The sequence below is a fragment of the Hermetia illucens genome, chromosome 2 (assembly GCF_905115235.1).
Source record: "Hermetia illucens chromosome 2, iHerIll2.2.curated.20191125, whole genome shotgun sequence".
NCBI lineage: Eukaryota > Metazoa > Arthropoda > Insecta > Diptera > Stratiomyidae > Hermetia > Hermetia illucens.
This window is the reverse complement of record NC_051850.1, coordinates 25077052-25098070: the sequence shown is the minus strand read 5'-3', so window position 1 is coordinate 25098070 and position 21019 is coordinate 25077052. Positions and strand designations below refer to the sequence as shown.

Here is a 21019-nt window from a genome sequence, read left to right as displayed (position 1 = left end):
GATTTAATTCATGAAAACATTGCAAATTTAATTATTTTCATTTTTTTATTTACTTTTCTCTTTTTCGTATTCTTAAATTATTTTATTTCGTTTTATATGAACTAACGCAACAGTCTATCTTTAAGCCTTCTTGGCGGCCTTCTTCTTCTTAAACAAATTCAGTCCAAGATTGTTGTAATTTCCAAAGCTTCCAACACCAAGACTGTATGGATTCAATCCGAAAGAGTTGGGGAATCCGGTCAAACCTTGTTGGTATCCAGAGAAAATGTTAAGACCGGGATTGCTATATGCAGAGTAACTCTGGGCAATTGGTGCTACTGAAGCAGCTGGGCCCGCTTGAAGACGTTGTGCGAGGGCGGCTTGAATGCGAGTCTTAGTTTGGGCGGCGGCACCGGCAGCAGCAGCAGCGTTTGCTTCGGTAGCAAGCTTAGCATTGGCAGCAGCTGGGGCAACAGTGGTTGGAGCAATCGTGGTGGTAGCTGGACCAATGGTAGGGACGGTTGGAGCAGCTAAAGCCGAAAGGGCAGCATTCTGGACCAATGGTGCTCCCAAACCGGAATAACCGAGTGAGAATCCTGGGGCTGTGGCACCAAGGAGGGGTGATGAGTAGGCAGACAATCCACTTGCGAATTGTGGAGCAAGTGTTCCTTGGAGACCAGCAAGTTGTGGAGCAATGGTAGCTTGGAAGCCGGCCAATTGTGGAGCAATAGTGCCTTGAAGACCAGCCAATTGTGGTGCAATGGTAGAGTAGCCACCAGCAAATTGTGGAGCGATGGTAGATGAAATGAATGGTGAGATTCCATTGCCCGCGAAGCCTGAATAGCCAAGGGTTGTTGGGGCAATACCAGCCAAAAGTGGGTTGTTGTATGCTGAGAATCCATTAGCAAATCCTGGAGCAAATGATGACAAAGATGAGGCAGTGTATGGAAGTCCAGTAGGGTTGATCAATCCACCTGCAAAAGCGGGGGCAGCTGTTGTGAATCCTCCATTGTATCCTAGTAATCCCGCATTAGAAATGAGTGGACTTCCTGTAGCTTGAAGACCGTTGTAAGCGCCAGATAAAGCAGGAGCCCCAGTTGAGAAAGCTGAAAGACCACCAGCTAAAGCTGGGGCAGCAGTTTGGAATCCATTAGCCAAGGCTGGAGCAGCAGTTGTTCCAATTGATCCTAAGTTGCCTTGCAATGCTTGAGTTGATGCAAGAGTGGATGGATATCCAGGAGCCAAAGATGGAGCGACTGTTGGTTCGAGAGTTGGAGCATAACCGGTCTGTCCATAAGAGCCTGCTGGTGGTGCTGGAGTAGTTGGAGAAGCAGCGCTTAGTGAGGGGTTGTATGGAGCTTGAGTTGGTACAGCTGAGCTGGTGAATGGAACAGTAGTTGGGTTCAATGGAACGCGGTTGGCATCGAAGATGGCTAAAATAGAAAAATTAAAACAAATTATATTATATTTTGGAAAATCTTTTAAAGAAAATTTGAATTTTTTTTTTCTTTTTTAGAAAGCATTAAGAGCAGATGATTTATGAAGGAGGCGAGGGGAGGGAGAAACCATCTGAACTATTGCATACACAAAGTTCCATATCAAATAACATCCAATTTCTGTCCTATCAGATTGTCATACCTCAAGGCAGGTTAGCCTCTGTGGCATGAATATAACCTACATTTTTGTTACTAGGGTAAATTGTGTCTGCTCAAATGTTTGTAGTTGTCGTAACATTGTTAACTACAAGTATTATGCATAACACCTGAATAATTTTCTAGAGGTCTCGTACAAATAACGTCGAGGTAAAATCCTAAATGTTTTTTGAGGATCGATCTTTGTGAGTCCTCCCGACAAACTACCCCAACCGATGAAGATGAAGTCTTTCATACCCAAACGCCTGACTTTAATGCATCAGCAGGTAAAATTTAGAATCGAGAGATGATAAGATGAAAAATGTTATGAATTCCACAAGGCATGCTAGAGACGATCTGCAACATGGTCGACGCCATTAGCGGGTTCTATTATCGCCAAGGCAAAGACAGAGACATTAAAACAAGTTTTACAAACTAAGTGTGATCATAATGGAGTTAATAAAAGCAATTTCAAGAAAAAATTAATAATAATGAAAAATGAAATTAGGTTGCCTAATTATCTGGAGAAACTGAGAGGTTCGAAATAAATACTTTTGACCATGGGAGCAGAGTTATTCAAAGTAAAGTCAGTTCGTAAGTTGATTTTGTGTTCCCATTGGTTCGTTGTAAGTAGTGTCAAGGTGAATTTCTTAAACCGTTAATTTATCAAAGCATGCTAGAGGAAAAAGGCTATCCTCGTTTACAAGTTGGTTTTCAAATTGCCTATCAAAGATGACATCCATCTCTAGATTTTTCTTCTTATCGCGAGGATTCATGTTTCCTTACTTATGCTGGTGTTGCTTTCTGAGGTATTTGACTTGGTAATGGGGACTCTCATCATGACCTATCAGACCGTATTTTTCTATCCCCCATATTTCGTCTCCAGCAGCTCTCCGAATCCAAATAAGAATTAATGGATATGTTTAAGCCTTTTTGCAGAGAAGAGTTAGCTTGTCTTATTATGAGAAAAAGGTTGATTGATAGCGATAACTGATATTATTCTGTGCATCCGCAGTAGCCCATTTTTTCTCTATGTACTTTCAATAGATATATGACAGCATGAGACCAATTCAGTGAGGTGATGGTTGACTATCTCGATGTTTTTTAGAATTTACACTTGGCTAGTTTCTGAGAATTGGCCTTCGATTTAAGGGGATAATCTAGTTTAGTAATTGAAAGAAATTTACTTTTTTGTTTTACCATATTTGCAAGTTTTAGACTTTTTTCGGAGTTAGGGCTGTTTTTATACATTGAAAAAATCATTTTCACAGCGTTTTATTTTACTGCAAAATGCATAGAAAGAGCACATGGGGAATTCTTGACGTCATAACAGGCTGAAAAACGACACACGTTTTATGAGTGTCTCAGTTGCGAAACGAGACTCAAAACTCTCAACGTATTTTTCTCGAAACTATGTTTTTTGGAATGGTTGATATGCTATCTCAAATTCTACTGAACCGATTTATTTAAAATTTTGTTTTTTGCTTCTTAGTATATTCAAAATCAGTTTCCCCTCATTCCTTTTATTAGTTTTAAGAAAATTCCAAAATTAAAAAACAGGAAACAAAACTACTTCTTTTTTTTCATGGCTGCAATTTTTTAAACTTTTTTTTTAAATTACGTTAAGCGAAAATGGCGTCCTTACTCTTGAAGAATTCACCAAAATCACGCCTGAAAATAAATCTTAAATTCGGCCACCCAGACTGGAATATTCAATACTAATAACTGCTTGGGGACGTACTAATGAAGATCATTAATTTCAAACTCCACATGGCCATATTCGGTGAAAAAAAAATTGTCAACCCCCTTTCAAAGATATTTGAACTTTTCTACAAATAAAATAAAGGTATGTGCTACTGATAGCTGACGAAACGCTCCAAACACACGGAATGGAACAGTAGTGGAGGAATATACGACTTTTCCCAGGAAGTGCGACATATTCTGTTTGTAGTGAGAAAAGAATGCCACGAGAAGATGTCAATCGATCCGATACCATGGAGTAATATTGGATGAAGCAGCACCTAACATATCAGAAACAAGAGTAATCGTTGATCCAAGATCGAAATACTTGTACAAAGTCCCACGGGAATGCACAGAATGACCTACATGCGAAATAATTTTCATCAACCATACAAATTCAAGCCGGGAAGCCAGTGTTCTTTGCTTCTACCTATGCCTTGGCTGACACGCTCCGTGCTAGATACGGAGCACTTGCTGCTAATAAGTATGGATAGTAAATGCTTGAAAGAATAGCTTTGTTTCTAATATGTTCAGTATTGGACGCGGTACCTGTTTTAGATGAACAACTGAAACAATAGCCAAAAAGGGCTAGGCGCTTGAGATGGCGAAACCAGTTCAATTTGCCGGGATGCTCATGGCGTCCGTTTTTGGAAGCAAGTTCTTCCGATTCCGAGGTAATTAAGGGCAAGTATTATGAAAACTAAATGTAGCGTTTGATCCAGGAAATCCAAGAAAACGGTTGACAGAGTCAAAAAAGTACTTTCTTCCAAAGAATGTACCACACCCGTTAGTTCATATTCGATCGCTTTCTCACGCCTTCCAATCCTCAGTTTTACTCGATTTGAATTATTTTATCTTCTTCTTCTTCTCTCTCTTTAAAGGAAAAATCGTATCTGGCTTAGTTGGGTTGTGTACTTCTCGGACTACCCTCGTATATTATTACTAGCCACAGAAAAAGATTTGCGCCAGTTACGTCTTTTCTGATGGCCAGCAGTGTGATTAAAAATAAACGTTTTTAGATTACCGCCATGGCTTACCAGTTAAAGCAAAAAACTGTCGCACCAAAGGCCGCGGTTCAAATCTTACCAGTAGAAAAGAAATTTGTATACTATGTAGGTGTCGAGTACCTGAACTGTGAAAGAATTACTGAGTCAGATCAGAGTAATAATCCCGGACGATATGGACCACATTGCTTCCTAATATTCGACTGCAATTCCGGAATTACGTCCAGCAGTAGTTAGTAAATGATTGCAATTATTTTTATTATTAAGCTTCTTCTTATTCCATAGTCTTTGTCTAGTTCACAAGCGTGTGGGCAAAAATTTTGAAATGGATAGCAGAAAGTTTCATGTAAAATTCTCACTGAAGTTAAAAATTTAAATGTAAGGGCTCCGATAACGCGTTTTCGCATGAAAGTCAGTCTGATGTCAATCAGAATGGGAAAATTATGACAAACTGATCGTCTAGGGTATTTTTACGGCAATGACCAATGGGTGCTTAGTTAAGTTTCAGTTCTGCTTACTAGAATTAGATGACAAATTTTCCGAAAAAACCCAAAAAATTTAAAGACAAATGAAAACACACTATTTTGAAAATATGCTACAATAATGAATAACAAGTGGGTGGAAAAAATCAGATTTCCTGAAATCCTTAAACGATTCTACTATGTAAAATCAGTAGGTATATGGGGAAAATTGATAGATATCCTTTATGAAATATATGAAATGAAAAGACTCAAATAAGGACCTCTGTTCTATGTCAACTACAATTCGTACACAATTGTGAAAGCATTCAGTACAAAGGTGGCAACTAAATGAGCTACATTGAACTGGTTTACAAAATTCCAAAAACAAGAACTCAAGTTGGGGAAGAAATAACACTAAATATCGAGGAAACCAAGGGGCAACATGGAAAGGATTACAAGAAAAGGTAAAATGAACTCAAGCAGGCAAGATCGCGGCAATTGGAAGCTATAGTATTGCATATTCGGACAAATGTCCATTTTGTCAGGTGGGTTACCATCGGAGGAACCAGCATTTGACGAAATAAAAAGTAAAATTTTGACAACTAAAAAGCATTCTTTAGTCTTCCCTATTTTGAACTTGACAATCATTAAAAATGAAGAAAATCCTTCGTCCCTATTAAACAGTTATTAAGGTCATTCAATGCACCCCGCTAGACGTGGTTGGTTAGGAGATGAGTGCCTTAGGCTGCAACCCCAGAGGATGTGGGTTCAAATTCCATAAAACTATTTGTTCCCCGCCTCACTGCCCCTCCACCCCCTATCCTTTTTGCTGGTACTCCACACGAATACTGCACCCGTAAACAATTATGTTACTTTTCTCAACAGCCAATTACATAATTTTGAAAGCACGGTCCAATCGATATATACAAAAAGCATATATATAAACCATAATTTTCTGCAATACTGATAGTAACGTAAAGATCATGGGCTCCAGGGAATGGGCACGAATGCCGGCCAGCTTATTGATTTCTTTGTTCCTGGTTTACATGCCGATCCCTATGGATATTTTTTGTGTATAGCTTTGTGCGTTTCTCGCAGCAGTAGGTTGACCTTTTAAGTAGTATAATAGTAAGTAAATTAGATCTAGGTATGAATGATAATACGAAGGAAGCGACTATGTGGACGCCCCGTACTCCACAAAAGAGCGAACAGGAGAGAAATATATGTAAGCATACCAATGAAAACATAAAAGTTGACATACCCGCAAAGAGGTATTGAAACAGTAACACCCAAGCTGAGTGATATGAGATACTTCGACAAAAGTCATACGAAATGTGTTCGATAAATAAGCCAAATCGTGAAGGAAGAGCGATCATGAGCATTAGACACTCAATTGGAACCTTGGTTGCACCAGACCAGAGGGACAATCATTCACCCTTTTTCTCGTAAACGATAAAGAATTGATCCCTAAATAGAACAGCGAACTAACGTCAACTTTCTTGCAAAGTTTAATGAAAAATTCTTAGTAATCAGTCATATATTGGTATATGTTTATGAGAATAACGCGCTCAAATGAAAACTCCCTTCAAGGCGATGATGATGAAACTGCAAATCTAATATTGAACCAGGAAAGCCACCAACCTACGATACTCAAGGTAGGTGTTTGAGCAGTTTCTTCTACTTTTTCATCACCAATTTACTGTTCACATGAGGGTAGACAATTCCGTAGCCAACATAACGACGAAATCTATGAGCGATACCATGACCATCTGGTTGTGGATAAAATCCAGCTCAACAGGTTCCGATGGGCGGGTCACCTAATCCGTATAGATGAGGATGATCTAGCCCGGAAAGTCTATAAGGACAATCTTTGGTAGAGAAAGAAGACGAAGCAGATCCTCCCTTAGATGGAGCGATGGCGTAGGTCAAGACGCCAGACAGCCTTTTGGGATATCGAATTTGTAAACCTCGGCGCAAAACCGGGTTGTGTTCCTTATTAAAGCGGGTTGCTTTCCTTATTAAGGCAGGCCTAGACCGGATGCCGGTTGTTGCGCTGTTGATGATGATAATGATGAATTTACTATTCGAATGGCTGCTAGTCAACTGAATCTAGGAAAATCGTCTAAATAAGGAACCATAACACAACGAAAAGAATACCGGGTTCATCCCGGGCAAAAGCAAAAGGGAATGAATCCCTGCAAAAAAAACTTCAATCAAACTTCTGGGTTATTTTTTGGTAGGGCCCATGGGGGAAGCATGGTTTTACGAGCACAATATCGAGGAAAAGTCGTAGAGCAAAGAATTGAAAGCAACAGGTAAACCACGAACAAACTCAAGGTCATGCTTATACAATTTCTGACATTCATTGTCCATCTTAATGTTTTTTCCTCAAAGATGGTATTGATTTTTTATGACCTTATGATTCGTAAATCGATGGTGATCTTGGGTCCTTCACTATACTCGCAAGATCGAGCTATATTCTAAAAATCATACACCCTACTCTCAAGATCTATAAAAGTACAAACAGTCTGGTATGACATTAAAAACAAAAGGAGCTGGTGAGATCTGAAATGACGAAGCAGAAGCATAATATTCTGCTCTAATCGAAGAGGAAGATACATAAAAGGAAGGTTATTTTCAAGATTGAGTTTCTCTGACCTCAGTTTGCGTACTCATGCAATGAACTTCGTAAGCTCATTATCTACCAGCATCAGCGACGCAGGAGCTGCATTCAAACAAGCTATAGAAACAAATTTAAGGATATTGTTGAATAAATTTAACACAAGGATTCAAAAGATAGCAGTCTAATTATATGGATAATGCAGAAAAACAGACATCACAATTCTAATAAACTATTTGGTCATACGTCATAAGCTATTTGAACAAAGTCCTTATAATCTGCTTTGGAATATTGTACACAAGTGGGTAGGAGGGTTAGTAAGAGCAAATAGAATTTCTTAAAAAAAGGATCCATCAACTACTCAAACAACACTAACCGGGAAACAGTCTGAAACTTTTCTTTCAAATTAGCCATTTTTAAGGGTAAGTTTGGTAGCCAGTCTTTAACAAGGAAAAGGTGTTTTTTTTTTTTTTTGGCCACAATTATCGTCATTAACCAAATAACGTATTTTGGTAATCAATTTTTCCCTTCGTGAGTATTTTGCCTCTCCTTAGAAGAATATTAGTTTAGTAAGGAGAATTGTAGTCAACAAAGGAAACTTTCCTAACTTCAAGCAAGTATTCGACTGGCTTAACCGTAAAACAATATTGATGACCCAAGAAAGGAGACGGTATACTACAAAATATCGACCTAAATATACTATCAAATTCTGAATAAATTGACCCTTCCGATTAAATATGGGGCTCCAATATGGGTTTCTGCTTTCTCCACTATTTGTCGCTCCCGGACTGAATGAAATTATGATTAAAATTATGATACACAATCGATCAGATAATATGAAATATGCAAATGGAATCTATTAATGGGGTTGGACGTCATTATTTCTCATGAAAACATAATCCAAAATTTTTTTTACCCAACGCTTCAACTGAAATAAAGGGGTATGACCGCAAAGTAGGAAAACGCAGCTACATACATTCAGTTAACATGGAGCTCTGCCAGCAATATGTAGGCTCAATCATCATGAAACTACCACAAAAGTGGCAAAAATAGATCACCGAATATATTATCCAAGAATATCCGGGAATGAAGAATATTTCCTCGTAAGCAATTCTGGTTTTCAGGGTACCGGGATTCTTCGTGGCAAAAGCTAGTTCAGGTTAGTCCTGAAACTGGCCCTCTAGGTTGGGGGTTGGATAGCCCTCACAAACCTACACGGAAAATCGTCCTTCCAAACCATGAAAGCAGTCTCGGGCAGCATGGATTCTACAATGACGAAACCGGCAAAGAAAACCGAATAACGATATGTGCATTTTCTCAAGAAGATCCAATGCTACGAAGCAGCTAGGCGATACTCTATCTCAATATAAAGCTAATTCAACAGCGTTGCAAGAGTTTTCTAGGAGAAGAGCCACTACAAAATATATTATATTGTCCATCGAGTAAACCATGTGCCCGGAATGGTGCTCTAGGTGTGCGGCAACGAATCAAAGTCTACACATGGATATTGCGCGCTGCAGCAATTATAGAAATGTCACGTTACTGAGTACCATTTAGAAGATATTCCCCGCCATCTTGCTAGGCCGGATAGCCCAATACAACCCTGGCCAATTAGCAAGAGATCAGATTTTCCCTCTGCTGCAAGTAATGGATAAATTTTCGGAATATGGACATCTGTTGCACCATTATTTCATCGATTTTAAAGCCGCCTATGTTAGCATAAGCAAGGTAAAACTGTACACGGTCATGCGAGAATTTGGTATCCCAACGATAAGACTGACTAAGCTGACCCTGACCAATGTGTAGGGTCAGTTAAAAGCAGCAGGATTACTCTCGAGACTATTCAACGGTATAAAAAAACGGGAAGCCCTATTATGCGTCCTCTTTAACCTGGCCCTGGAAAAAGTGATTGGTGATGCAGATATTAATGCAAGAGGCACCATTTAGGTTCTCTCAACCACTGACCTACGCTGGCGATATTGACATTATCGGAAGAACAGCCCGTGAAATACAGTCTACCTTCATCCAGGTCGAGCAGGCAGCGGGAGATTTTGAGGTGCAAATCAATGAAGGCAAGACAAAATGTATGATGGCAATATCAGCATCAAAAAACAACCAACCAACAACATCTAATCGTACTGATCAAAAGACAATACTAAAAAGAGGAGACTACAACTTTGAAACCGTTGAAAATTTCTCCTATGTAGGGTCAAAAAATACAACCAATTGCAGCTACGACGATGAAATCCGCGCACGGTTGTTGGCTACCAACAGAGCCTATTTCAGCTTATAAAACTGTTTCGCTCGAAGCGTCTCACCATAGGATCAAAGTTCTTACTATATAAGACAATAATTTTGCTAGCACTCATATATTCCTCGGAATGTTAGGATGTTAGCAAGGAAAGTTACGAACCCTTAGCCGCATTCGAGAGAAGAATCCTCCGAAAAATGTATGCCCCCTACATGAGGATGGACATTCCGTAGTCTACATAATAACGAAATTTATGAGCGATACCATGACCGTCTGGTTGTGGATAAAATCCGAGTCAACAAGTTGCGGTGGGTTGGTCACCTAATCAGTATGGATGAGGATGATTCAGCCCGGAAAGTCTATCAGTGGAATGTCTATGGTAGAAAAAGAAGAAGGAGGTAGCTAAGGACGGCAGACAGCTCTTAGGAATATCCAATTGGTGGACCTGGGGGTAAAACCGGGATATCTGAAGTTCCTTATTAAGGCAGGCCTAGACCAGATGTCGGTTGTTGCGCCGTTGAGAGCTATGATAGTGGTTGACAATTGACCTATGTACGCTTCAGATGGCTAATTTTGACCGCGTAACTCGGGCGCAATGAGCGTTGCCAAGATTGGTCTGAACATCGAAGTCGATTGTAGACGATCAAAAGCCAGACCGGAACAACGGTGGCTTGATACGCTGGATGGGGAAGCCTCGAGATTGCATCCAGATCAGGCATTTGATAGAGCCAAATGGCGAAACCGATCAGGACGAGCCGACCCCGCTTGTGAACAGGACAGAGGCTAAAGAAAAAGACCTACTAGAGCAGGTAGCGGAATATTAACACCATTTAAAAGCTCAAATGGAAACAGAATCCCAAAGCGAATAGCGAGATAATCACCGGAGTTTTGAAACTAACTCTTGAGCTAAAATAAATAACCGTGAACAAACTTTCGAATCTAGTGAAAAATTGTGAAAATGGCAATTTGTGGAACTGAAACAATTGAACAGGCACTTGAATTTTAAACTCCACAAATAAAGTCCTACGCCTCATAATCTGCCTTCAAATAGAAAAACAATTAGTAGTTAACTTAACTAAGACCAAGTTGAATTTCTAGAAAAAAGGAACTGGTCGCGCATATTCCGACTAATCGTTAGATAGTCACCGACTCAACCGGAAGGTCGTTTCGATGGCTCTGGCTAAGAAATAAAATTAAAGACAAACACGAAGTCTAATTCAGGTATCCTGCTGAGATGTTGGCCAAGAAGTACTACCAAATAGCGACCTAAATGGAGTGGGACTAATACAAAGGCCTCTACTCTTTTGAAAACGGCCATTAGACAACCGATTATATTGGCAAATGGCGTAGTACTCCCATCACACCCGGATAAGGGCACATCGGTTGCGGTGATTTAACGTGAGTACCTATCGCGTTGACATAATTCTTCGGGCCTCTTCAGATACGAATTGATTTGGGAACCATAACCATAACCACTTTTTGACCCGCACAGACTGGGTCAGATAAAAGATGAAGAGGGAAACGATATGACACCGAAATGAAATATTGGAAAAGAAGTAGAAGTCGTATCGGTAGAGGATCTGAACCAGCATGGCAACATACCACACCCAAAAATCGGTTCAAAATTTGCTTTCCTGGTAGCTTTGAATTTTAGCCGGTATAGATAAAAGAATTTTATTATAATGGCTATTAGTTGCATTTATCATTTGTTAATTCAAGACAGCGCGTTAGTTAAGTCAAACATCCCAAAACCGGATTTACACTGCATCCGAAAAATAAATTAAAATTTTTATCACACAAGTTCCCACGATTAATTTCCGCAAATCACAAATTAACTCTGGCATCCGGATTGCAATTTTTTGCGAAAAAATCACTGAATTATATTTTTGGAAAACTGGAATAAAGATGAATCCTATGAACTCACTAACTTGCTCTCCAGAAATAATCGACCGTTTTGAAAATTTAAATTAACCGAATTTGAATTGTATATACTCAGGCTAAGCTGATACTTGAGCTTAGTCTGAGTGTAAAGTGTAAACCATCCACATAAAATACGAGATGAGTATCCATTATCCGAATCAAGGTCATTCCATCTGTTAAGATATTTAGATTTCAAATTTATAAAGATTACATAATCACCGGCGCGCGAATCTCTGTCACGTGGACATTTCTGGTTTTATTATTTTAGGCCACCCAGGACTTTTGAGTTACAAATTCAACTTTCCTTTTTCAGCTCCAAAAAGCAATGAGTCAATTTATAAAAATTAGAATCCGAAATTGACTAGTGAACTTTTGGAATGGGAAACTGTTTTGACGAACGAGACTGGTTATTTCGCCTAGGTTTTCGGTAAATGTCAAATTAGCTAGATTCATCGTTTCACTGCTTCTTTACTATCTCTCGGTGATTTCAGAAATCAGGATTTATTTCTGCCCCCTTGAATTGAGCGTTAACATGCCGGATGTTTTTGCTTTGTTTGCATCACAGATAATATGATTAGCATGACGCAATGTGGTTCTGCTAATTTAATCTTCATAGATTAATGTCATAAAATAGCAACCTCAAATTTATACTATCAAAGATAATGATGATATTAATGCCGAAGCAATTATACTGAGCTAATGAAAATAGCCTTTGAATAAGTATGTCATAGTTATTTTCCCTGACATTAGACACGTGAGCGATATTTGTTTCTTGCCCAGACCAAGTTCAATGGCCAAATAGACTGCATACTTTGCAGCTATGCATCTAACTTAAGACAGGGACTCTTTCAGATTGCACCTTTTCAAGAGGTGTCTAACCGATGAGGAATTTTGAGGTCTTAAGTGCGGTATTGTTTAGCATTCCAATAGATATACGTTCAAGAAATGCGGAAGGAAAATAGCGTGAAATTCCACATAAAAATTATGACTAAAATCCACAACCCAAATAAAACAAAAGAATAATTTTGAAAACAATGGAAAAAGTTACCTTGAGAAGCTGGTCCACTTTGTGGATTATAAACCAATGGTCCTTCGTTTCCGCCGGCAAGTTGAGTGGCACTTTCAATTCTTACTGAATCGTCTTGAGCTTCGACGGCCTTGGATTCTTGGCCGCTAGTTCCAGGATTAGAAACAGTTACAGCTTCTGAGTTGATTTCAGCGGTGCTTGGACTGGCAGTGGTTGAGAAGGTGTCAATACTGGAACTCTTATAATCTTCGTCATAGATAACCTTATTCTCATCTACATTAGCTCCAGCTGCACCAGCGTTTAATGCAAGGCCTTGTCCTGCTTGTCCAGCTTGCCCAGCTTGGGCAGCTTGAGCAGCATTGAAGGCTTCAATATTGAATCCAGCTTGTCCAGTTTGTCCGGCTTGCCCGGCTTGTGCAGCTTGAGCAGCATTGAAGGCTTCGTAATTAAATCCGGCTTGACCAGCTTGTCCAGCTTGCCCGGCTTGTCCCGCTTGCCCAGCTTGTGCAGCTTGAGCAGCATTGAAGGCTTCGTAATTGAATCCGGCTTGACCGGCAGGTCCAGCTTGTCCAGCTTGCCCGGCTTGTCCAGCATTGTAAGCTTCGTAATTGAATCCGGCCTGACCAGCTTGTCCAGCTTGTCCAGCCTGTCCAGCTTGGCCAGCTTGTGCAGCTTGAGCAGCGTTGTAGGCTTCGATATTAAATCCAGCTTGTCCAGCTTGTCCACCTTGTCCGGCTTGTCCAGCCTGTGCAGCTTGGGCAGCATTGTAGGCTTCGATATTGAATCCACCTTGTCCAGCTTGTCCACCTTGCCCGGATTGTCCAGCTTGTGCAGCTTGAGCAGCATTGTAGGCTTCAATATTGAATCCAGCTTGGCCCGCTTGACCAGCTTGCTCGGCTTGTCCAGCTTGTTCAGATTGTCCACCTTGAGCTTCTAATCCAGCTTGACCCGCTGACCCGGCTTCTCCAGCAGCATTATAAGCTTCAGAGTATAAGTTAGATTGTCCGGCACCCGCACTTTCATAAGCAGCTGCATTTCCGGTCGGGGCGACTCCAGCGCTTTCGTATCCTGCGCTAGAGCTCTCGATCCTTTCCTGAGTTTTCTCGCTTACATCTCTGCCTATCTTAAAGGCGGATGTGGCCCCCAAAAAGGCCAAGGCCAACAAAACAAACCTCTGCAATGAACAATTTTATGAAACCATTCATATCCAATTGTCGTTAATATGTCAAATTTCACTTACCATGATATGTTGTTGTTAGTGGAACTATCTTGGAAGCGCCGAATTCTATTATGGTATCCTCTTCAAATTATACAGTACTATTTATACGATTTTTCGAATAAAAACCGGTAATCAGTGAGAAAACCAGTGACAAACGAACAAACACACACCGCGTTGTGTAATTTTACAAGGTGAGCAAGAGAAAATTAATTTGAATCTAAACCCGCACAATAATAAAAAGATGTGATGCGTTTTCGGGCACTAATTAAATTCAGTACGCTAGCGTCAAAAAGGAATCCGCATTCGTCAAAAATATCCCCACCAATCATTCCAACTTCGCCATTGTAGTCTGAATTTGCGATTCCGGCAGTCTGTGTCCGCGATGCACTAGTTTCATTACCGGCAGCACCGGTATCGCCAATTCCGACATTCTCTTGATTAATATGGAAACTTCACTGGATATAAATCTGAATATCTTTTAATCTATTTAAAAATTCTGAATATCAATCGATCTGATCCGAAAATGGTATCTGCCATTCGCAAACGAGTTTTCCGCTTTTATTTCCATGATTCTGTATACCGAAAGATGACAATTTTATTTCAAAGAAAATTTAAACAATAATAACAGTAAATCTATGACATCGTTAGATTCTATCGTCCTTTCGAATCTTAAGATTCTAGTTTGGCATAAAACAGTCAACTCCCATTTTCTTTTGTCTAAGCTCTACTAAGTCGTGCTGGGTAAACTCAAAACGGTCGCAGCGTCTCTCAAGGCTAAGCTTTAAGGCTGTTTTGCAATCAGCACCATCCAAAATTTGAATATCTGAATATCTGATTGCCATAATTAGAGAATGTGATCGATGCATTCATTTGGAATCTCGATCATATCACAACTTAAATATAATAAAACACGTCTCCAGCCGTGCCTTTTTTGTGCTCATACTCTGAAAAGCCCCTTGTATTTCCGCATCCGGCTGCATACGCATACGCATGTGGAACTATCTTGAAGGCGCAAGCGAATGAATTTTGACAAGGAATTATCTAAACATGTATAATTCGACCCTAACCAACATTGTTGTTTTGATTTAAAAAAAAGTGAAACAGATACACCCAAATGAGATAAAGCTGGTCACTTTTCGGCATTCGAAACCATATTCAGCGCGTTAGCATCGGGTCTCCGTATCTAAATCTGCGTTTTCATGCAAAACACATTTGGATATGCAAATGCGTTCGATTGCGATAAAAATTTGTTTCATTTTTTCAAAGGTTAGCATATCAGACAGAATTAAATGATATGCCTACCTACGAACCGACTTCCATATTCAACACGGCGCGACTGCATTCGTTTCTCCTTCTCCAGCATTTAGTGGCCTCATCTCCAAAGTGGTTTGGTTTTTCTAACCACTTTTTTGAGATACGAATGATTGGCCTGATTATCTGTATTACATCAATCGGAATCTGACCACATTCACGCATCTTGGCTGCGCTAAGAATTAGACAGAGAGTGCAGCGTTATGTATAAACTAGGAGGGATGGTGCAGTTCCAGTAACCAATTGGATGATAATATCAGAGGAGGGAGACCAATATTCGGCAAACAACAATCTTTTAGAGCATAATTCATTATCTCTCCCACCCCCCAGAGTATGATGCCTCTAGTATTCTCAATTCCGTACCAATCCATTCATTATATTTCTTCATTCTCTTTGAAGCGTGGTGGCATCTTCTATCTGTTCATACTAAACTTATTGAAGAATAGTAACATATTTAGACTTTCGTGATGAATTCCTTTAATTTATGTTCTTTACTTTAAGTTACCCAGAACAGAACAGTTGGGGTTAAGCTTTCAAAAGTAACTTTGCACAACGATACGATGTGCGGCTGATTCGAGGAGCCCACAAGCTCCTAAGACCGTGACTGCAATTATTAGACAAAGGAGGCATAGCCCGGCTCAGATCTTCAGAGCCAGCCCATAGCACTTAGGAAGGAGAGCAGCTAGCATCCTAATCACAGCGAAGAACAGCGTGAGGAACACAATGGCCCGCGGCGCATTAAATGGTGGCGATTTCGTGACAACACAGAAGAAATGATCTCACTCACGCAATTACCGACCATTACGAATGTGGAAAAATCGTGGAACCAAATGAAAGACACGATCCACAAAGCGGTGTCTGCAACCCTCGAAGTCACCAAGCCGGGTAAGCGGTACATCAAGCGAGATACTTGGCTTTGGAATGATGATGTTGAAATGAAGGTCCATGAAAAGAAACGCCTCTACCACAAATTTCTCGACGATAAAACGCTGGCCAATTGCCAAATTTATAAGAATGCCAACCGGAAAGCAAAGAAAACGATCGCTGTCACCCGACCGGACCATTACAAAAATGTTTACGATAAACTGGGCACACGGGATTGCGAGAGAGATCTGTGTCGACTTGCCAAAAGCCATATTGAAGGCCCACAGGATATCGAACACTTCTATAGTGTTAATGACAAGAACGGTACATTGCTTACCAACCGTCAAGCCGCAACAGATAGATGGTGAGAATACTTCTAGCATATTTCAACTGAAGAATTTGCTCATCCTCCACTTCCACAATCATTGCCGACATTTGAAGAAGTTCCACCTATCAGCGCAACTGAAGTCGAGGAGGCAATAAAAGGAATGAAATCGGGAAAAACCACAGAATCTGACGACATCGCATCTGAGCTCTGGAAAGCAAAGAGCTGGGACCCAACACCATGGCTCAGTGAATTCTTCAATTGGCTTATTCAGGAAGGAAGAACATCATCTGACTGACAAGAAAGTACCACTGTTCCAATATGGAAAAAGAAAAGCAGCCCAGCAGAATGTTGAAATAACTGTCCGATCCGATTACTTTCCCATACCACGAAGATTTTTGAACGCATTCTTGACAACCGTATTCGTGAAATCGTTGAAATAACCGTGAATCAAGCCGGATTTGCCAAAAACTGCGGAACTACGGATGCAATAAATGCAGCTTATTTTTCCTATCGTCTAATAGTAACAAGTCAGAAAACGAGAAGCTAAACGCTTCAGGTATGAAAGGTTTTGTGTATTTCTTTAATCAAAAGATTTAAGTGAGCATAGCACGTAATATATGCATATATTATGTGAAAATATCCTTTCAAGTGATGTTGGCCTTCAAACTCTTGAATATGGAAAGAAGTGACAAATTTGACCTCTAATAACTTTGTTAGTAAAAACTAAAACTAAGACCGGCATCGGAAACTACTAGCCCAGACCTTTCCGTTGATATCCTATATGACTATATTTGTTTTGATGTAGATCTATGTAACTCACTATATGCGTGAGCGTTAACAGATCCTCCTCAATGTGGTGTCAATCGCAACAACTGCCTTCGAGACAAATGCGTGTGACAGACAGACAGATGGTAAACCGATTTTACTTAGGTTTTGTTTTACTCAAAACCTTAAAAATGATCTCGAGCAAAAATGGTGTGATCGCGAGGCGTTTCACAACTTCTTTCCTTTGTGATCTACGCATCATCGTATCGTCATCTGTTCCGTCGCTCTCAATGATTGTGAGTGTTGGCCAACTATGAAAGACAATGGAGGGCGTCTTGTGGTAATGGGGATGAAAATCTTCCCTTCTACTAGTATCGTGACATGTTTTGATCATATCCCAAATGTCAGTTATCCCGTTGGGGAGTGCGTTCCCACGTACTCGAGGAGGGCGATCAGATCCGATTCTGCAAGGGACTCATCTACTTCAGGCTCTGCCACGAAGCCTTACCGGGAATCGGGATAGCCCTCTGAGAGCATATGCTCCAGGAGAATTCCTGGAAGATGTGTTCTCGGCCCGGTTATTTGTGATTGGCCTCCTAGTGTGGTTATGCCTACATCGCGGGCAGAGCTCCTCGGAGCACAAGCGTGGAGTTACGCTGTATAACTCGGGTGCCGTAAACCTTAGTTGCGGCAGAGGTGTTAGATAGGCCTCGCATCCACTGGTATGAATGCTGAACCTGCACTCAGTATAAACCAGGACCGCTGTGCTTGCATGGCGGGGCTCTGATTGTGGTCCCAAAATCAATCCGTATCCGAAGAGGACCATGGGATTATGCCTACATCGCAGGTACTCACGTTAAACCCCCAGGACTTCCATATCCCAAATGAGAATACCCGCGATCGTTATGGGGTTGTACCGGTCGAGGAAAAACTGCGAGAGAGGCGTCTTGGATGGTATGGTCACGTAATTCGCTCTAATGAAAATTCACTCGCCAAAATTGGTCAGAACATCAAAGTTGATGGTAAGCGATTGCATTCAGATCAGACTTTTGATAGAACCAGATGGCGAAATCGAGCACGAAGAGCCAACCCCGCTTATATACAGTATAAAGACTGAAGAAAAAGGAAAGGAAGTCTACACCCACAGCCTGTGATTAATTGTGAGGTGGTGACTTAGTATAGAGTGTGGTAATCGCCAACAGTTTTTGTAGAAGACGGGCTTGGCATCTGGAGAGCAGCACATCAACCGTAGATAGTAATGGGTATAGAGAGCTATATTCCGGATCAGTCTATCCTGCAGTACACATCCGCAAAGTAAAAACACATATTTTGGAGGATAGTATTTATTCGTTAATGACTCATACTATCGATATACTTCTGCTATATTAATGATAACTTATTTATCCCTTTACAGTGGAAAACTGGTTCACGGAGTGGATAAACTTCTGGAACGCCGTTTCTACAGCCTGTGGGAAATTGACTTTTCTCCTCCGAGAAGTTGTCCAAATTTCGAAACAAATTTTAACAAGTGCAAAATCTGTAGAGTTTGGTTAGGGCGAAGAGTATAAAAGCTCCAACATCTGTGTGTGTGTGTGTTTTGAGGTGGCGGAGAGGCAAAGCCTTTGTGCACTCAAACCTTAGTGGTCCATTGTAAACGGTTCCCCAGTCTAACGGAATATTCTGGATTCGTTTATCTATCGTAAGATTTTCGTCATCGATGTGATGCACATCAGCATCAAAAATCTGATATCTGATGCGTCCGTAGGCGATAGAAAATGTTCCGCGAATTCCGCTTCCTCATTACAGGATGGACACATATCATCTTGGATAATTCCTTTTCTGAACATATGCTCAGCCAGTGAATTGTGCCCGTCAGAATGCCCACGATATTTCTGCAAGTGTTCCTGCTTTTCGACAGGAAAAACTTTGAAGTATGTTTGTTTGGTTCTGACAGGTAGAGTTTGGTCTGTCTAGCATCATTAAGGTTTCGCCACCTGCCATTATGGGAAGCTTGTTCCCAGCTTTTAATAGCACCAATAGCCAATGCTATAAGGCCTACAAATAAGTTCTGTCGGTTTTTTCTTTAAATTTGAAGCGTTATTGTGAAAAGTGCTGGTCAGCCAAGCCATACTGCATCGACCGGAACAAATGGTAATCAGAAGGAGCAATGTCTGGAGAGTACAGCGGGTGGGGTAGGACTTCCCATTTCAACGTTTCTAGATATGTTTTAACGGGCTGTGCAACATGTGGACGAGCATTGTCATGTTGCAAAATAACTTTATCATGCCTTTGCTGGTATTCCGGCGGTGTTTTCTTGAGTTCGCTCAAACGCATCATTCGACGTCGGTAGAGTTTGCCCGTGACCGTTTCGTTCGGTTTTAGCAGCTTATAGTATACCACACCCAGCTGGTCCCACCATATACACAGCATGATCTTCTCACCATGAATATTCGCTCTGGCCGTCGATGATGAGGCATGGCCGGGGTATCCCCACGTTGCCCGACGCTTGGGATTATCGTAATGGATCCACTTTTCATCGCCAGTAACTATTCGATGCAGAAAACCCTTCCTTTCTTGTCGTTGGAGCAGATGTTTGCACGTGAAAAAACGGCGTTCGACGTCTCTTGGCTTCAGTTCATACGGAACCCAATTTCCGACCTTTCGGATCATTCCCGTTGCTTTTAAACGGTTGGAAATAGCTTGCTGAGTGACTCCAAGTATTTTTCCAAGTTCTTCTGCCGTTTGCGAGGGATCTTGGTCGAGCAATGCCTCTAATTCTTCATCTTCAAAAATTGTTGGCCGTCCAGCGCGCTCTTCGTCTTCCAAGTCAAAATTGCCACTTTTAAACCGTCCAAACCACCTCTGACACCTTCGTTCAGATAGAGCATGGTCACCATAAACTTCCACCAAAATGCGATGACGTTCGGTTGCTTTTTTCTTCATATTGAAATAATGAAGTAGAACTCCCCGCAAAAACACATTATTTGGTACAAAATTGTCTCATTTTCGTTGATGAAAAAAGTATTGTTGTTTACACTTCAATTAAATAATTTATACTGACGTTTGTGCCTATTGACAGTAGCTTTCCGATGAATGTTTGGAAATGTGGATCAATGGAATAAAAAACAAGCTGCGCCATCTATTGTGAAAACCGACAGAACTTATTTGTAGACCTTATACTTATACTCCAATTTGTGATTCCAGTCGGGACATAGGGGAAGTTCAAGCCTCTTGTAAAATACTGTAAACTTATCCACTTTATCATTGCCTACTATGTAATATTTTCTCTAAAAATACTGTAAACTTCTCATTGCCTACTATGTAATATTTTCTCTAAAATACTGTAAATTCATATGTACCGGCCTACTAAGTATAGGTAAAAATTGTATAAAATAGGAAATATCAATTAAAAATACATAGTTCGTTAGAACTATCGAACACAAGCCTAACGTGTTTTATTCTGTGGAGTCCAGGCAATTTGCTGCTCCCAAAATTTACACTGCTTGACTAGATCATTGTGGAGTTCAGGCAATTGCTGCTCCCATAGCTGGTTAGTCTGGAGTTTTGGCATTTAGCTGCTCCGACTAACCATAAAGTAATTTACAAAGAAAGAAGAGTAAGGGATTGCCAAGTGGACTGGCAACAACCACATAAGGTGGCACATCACACTCTTTTGCTAAGGTATCCGGGGTTTCATTTTCCTCTACAACACATTAAATCCTGAAACAGAGTTCAATCACATTCCTCAACGATTGTGCGAACGTTTGAAATGATCAAAGTATTACTCAACGCCGCAGCTTTACTATCACTACAGATTACGATGTGCCTGACCTTCAACCACTCGTCAATCAGCCAGGTTGCCGCACTTAGGATCTTCATCCTGATAGACCAAAGGTCGC

At 40.7% G+C, this 21019-nt stretch overlaps 1 protein-coding gene across 1 annotated transcript; it reads right to left on the bottom strand.

The window, feature by feature from the left end:
• Positions 1–26: 26 nt before the first annotated feature.
• On the bottom strand, positions 27–14027 carry LOC119649209 (spidroin-1-like). The gene is made up of 3 exons (XM_038051266.1): positions 13874–14027; positions 12655–13807; positions 27–1412 (listed from the first exon to the last, which is right to left on the bottom strand). Exons 1-3 carry the CDS (start codon positions 13874–13876, stop codon positions 121–123), a joined length of 2448 nt encoding a protein of 815 aa, XP_037907194.1. The 5' UTR covers positions 13877–14027; the 3' UTR covers positions 27–120.
• Between the last annotated feature and the right edge of the window lie 6992 nt (positions 14028–21019).

Coding starts and splice junctions, on each gene's coding strand:
- LOC119649209 (XM_038051266.1), bottom strand. Junction 1,413..12,654: donor AAGTGGACCAGCTTCTCAAG/GTAACTTTTTCC, acceptor TTTCTATTTTAG/CCATCTTCGATGCCAACCGC.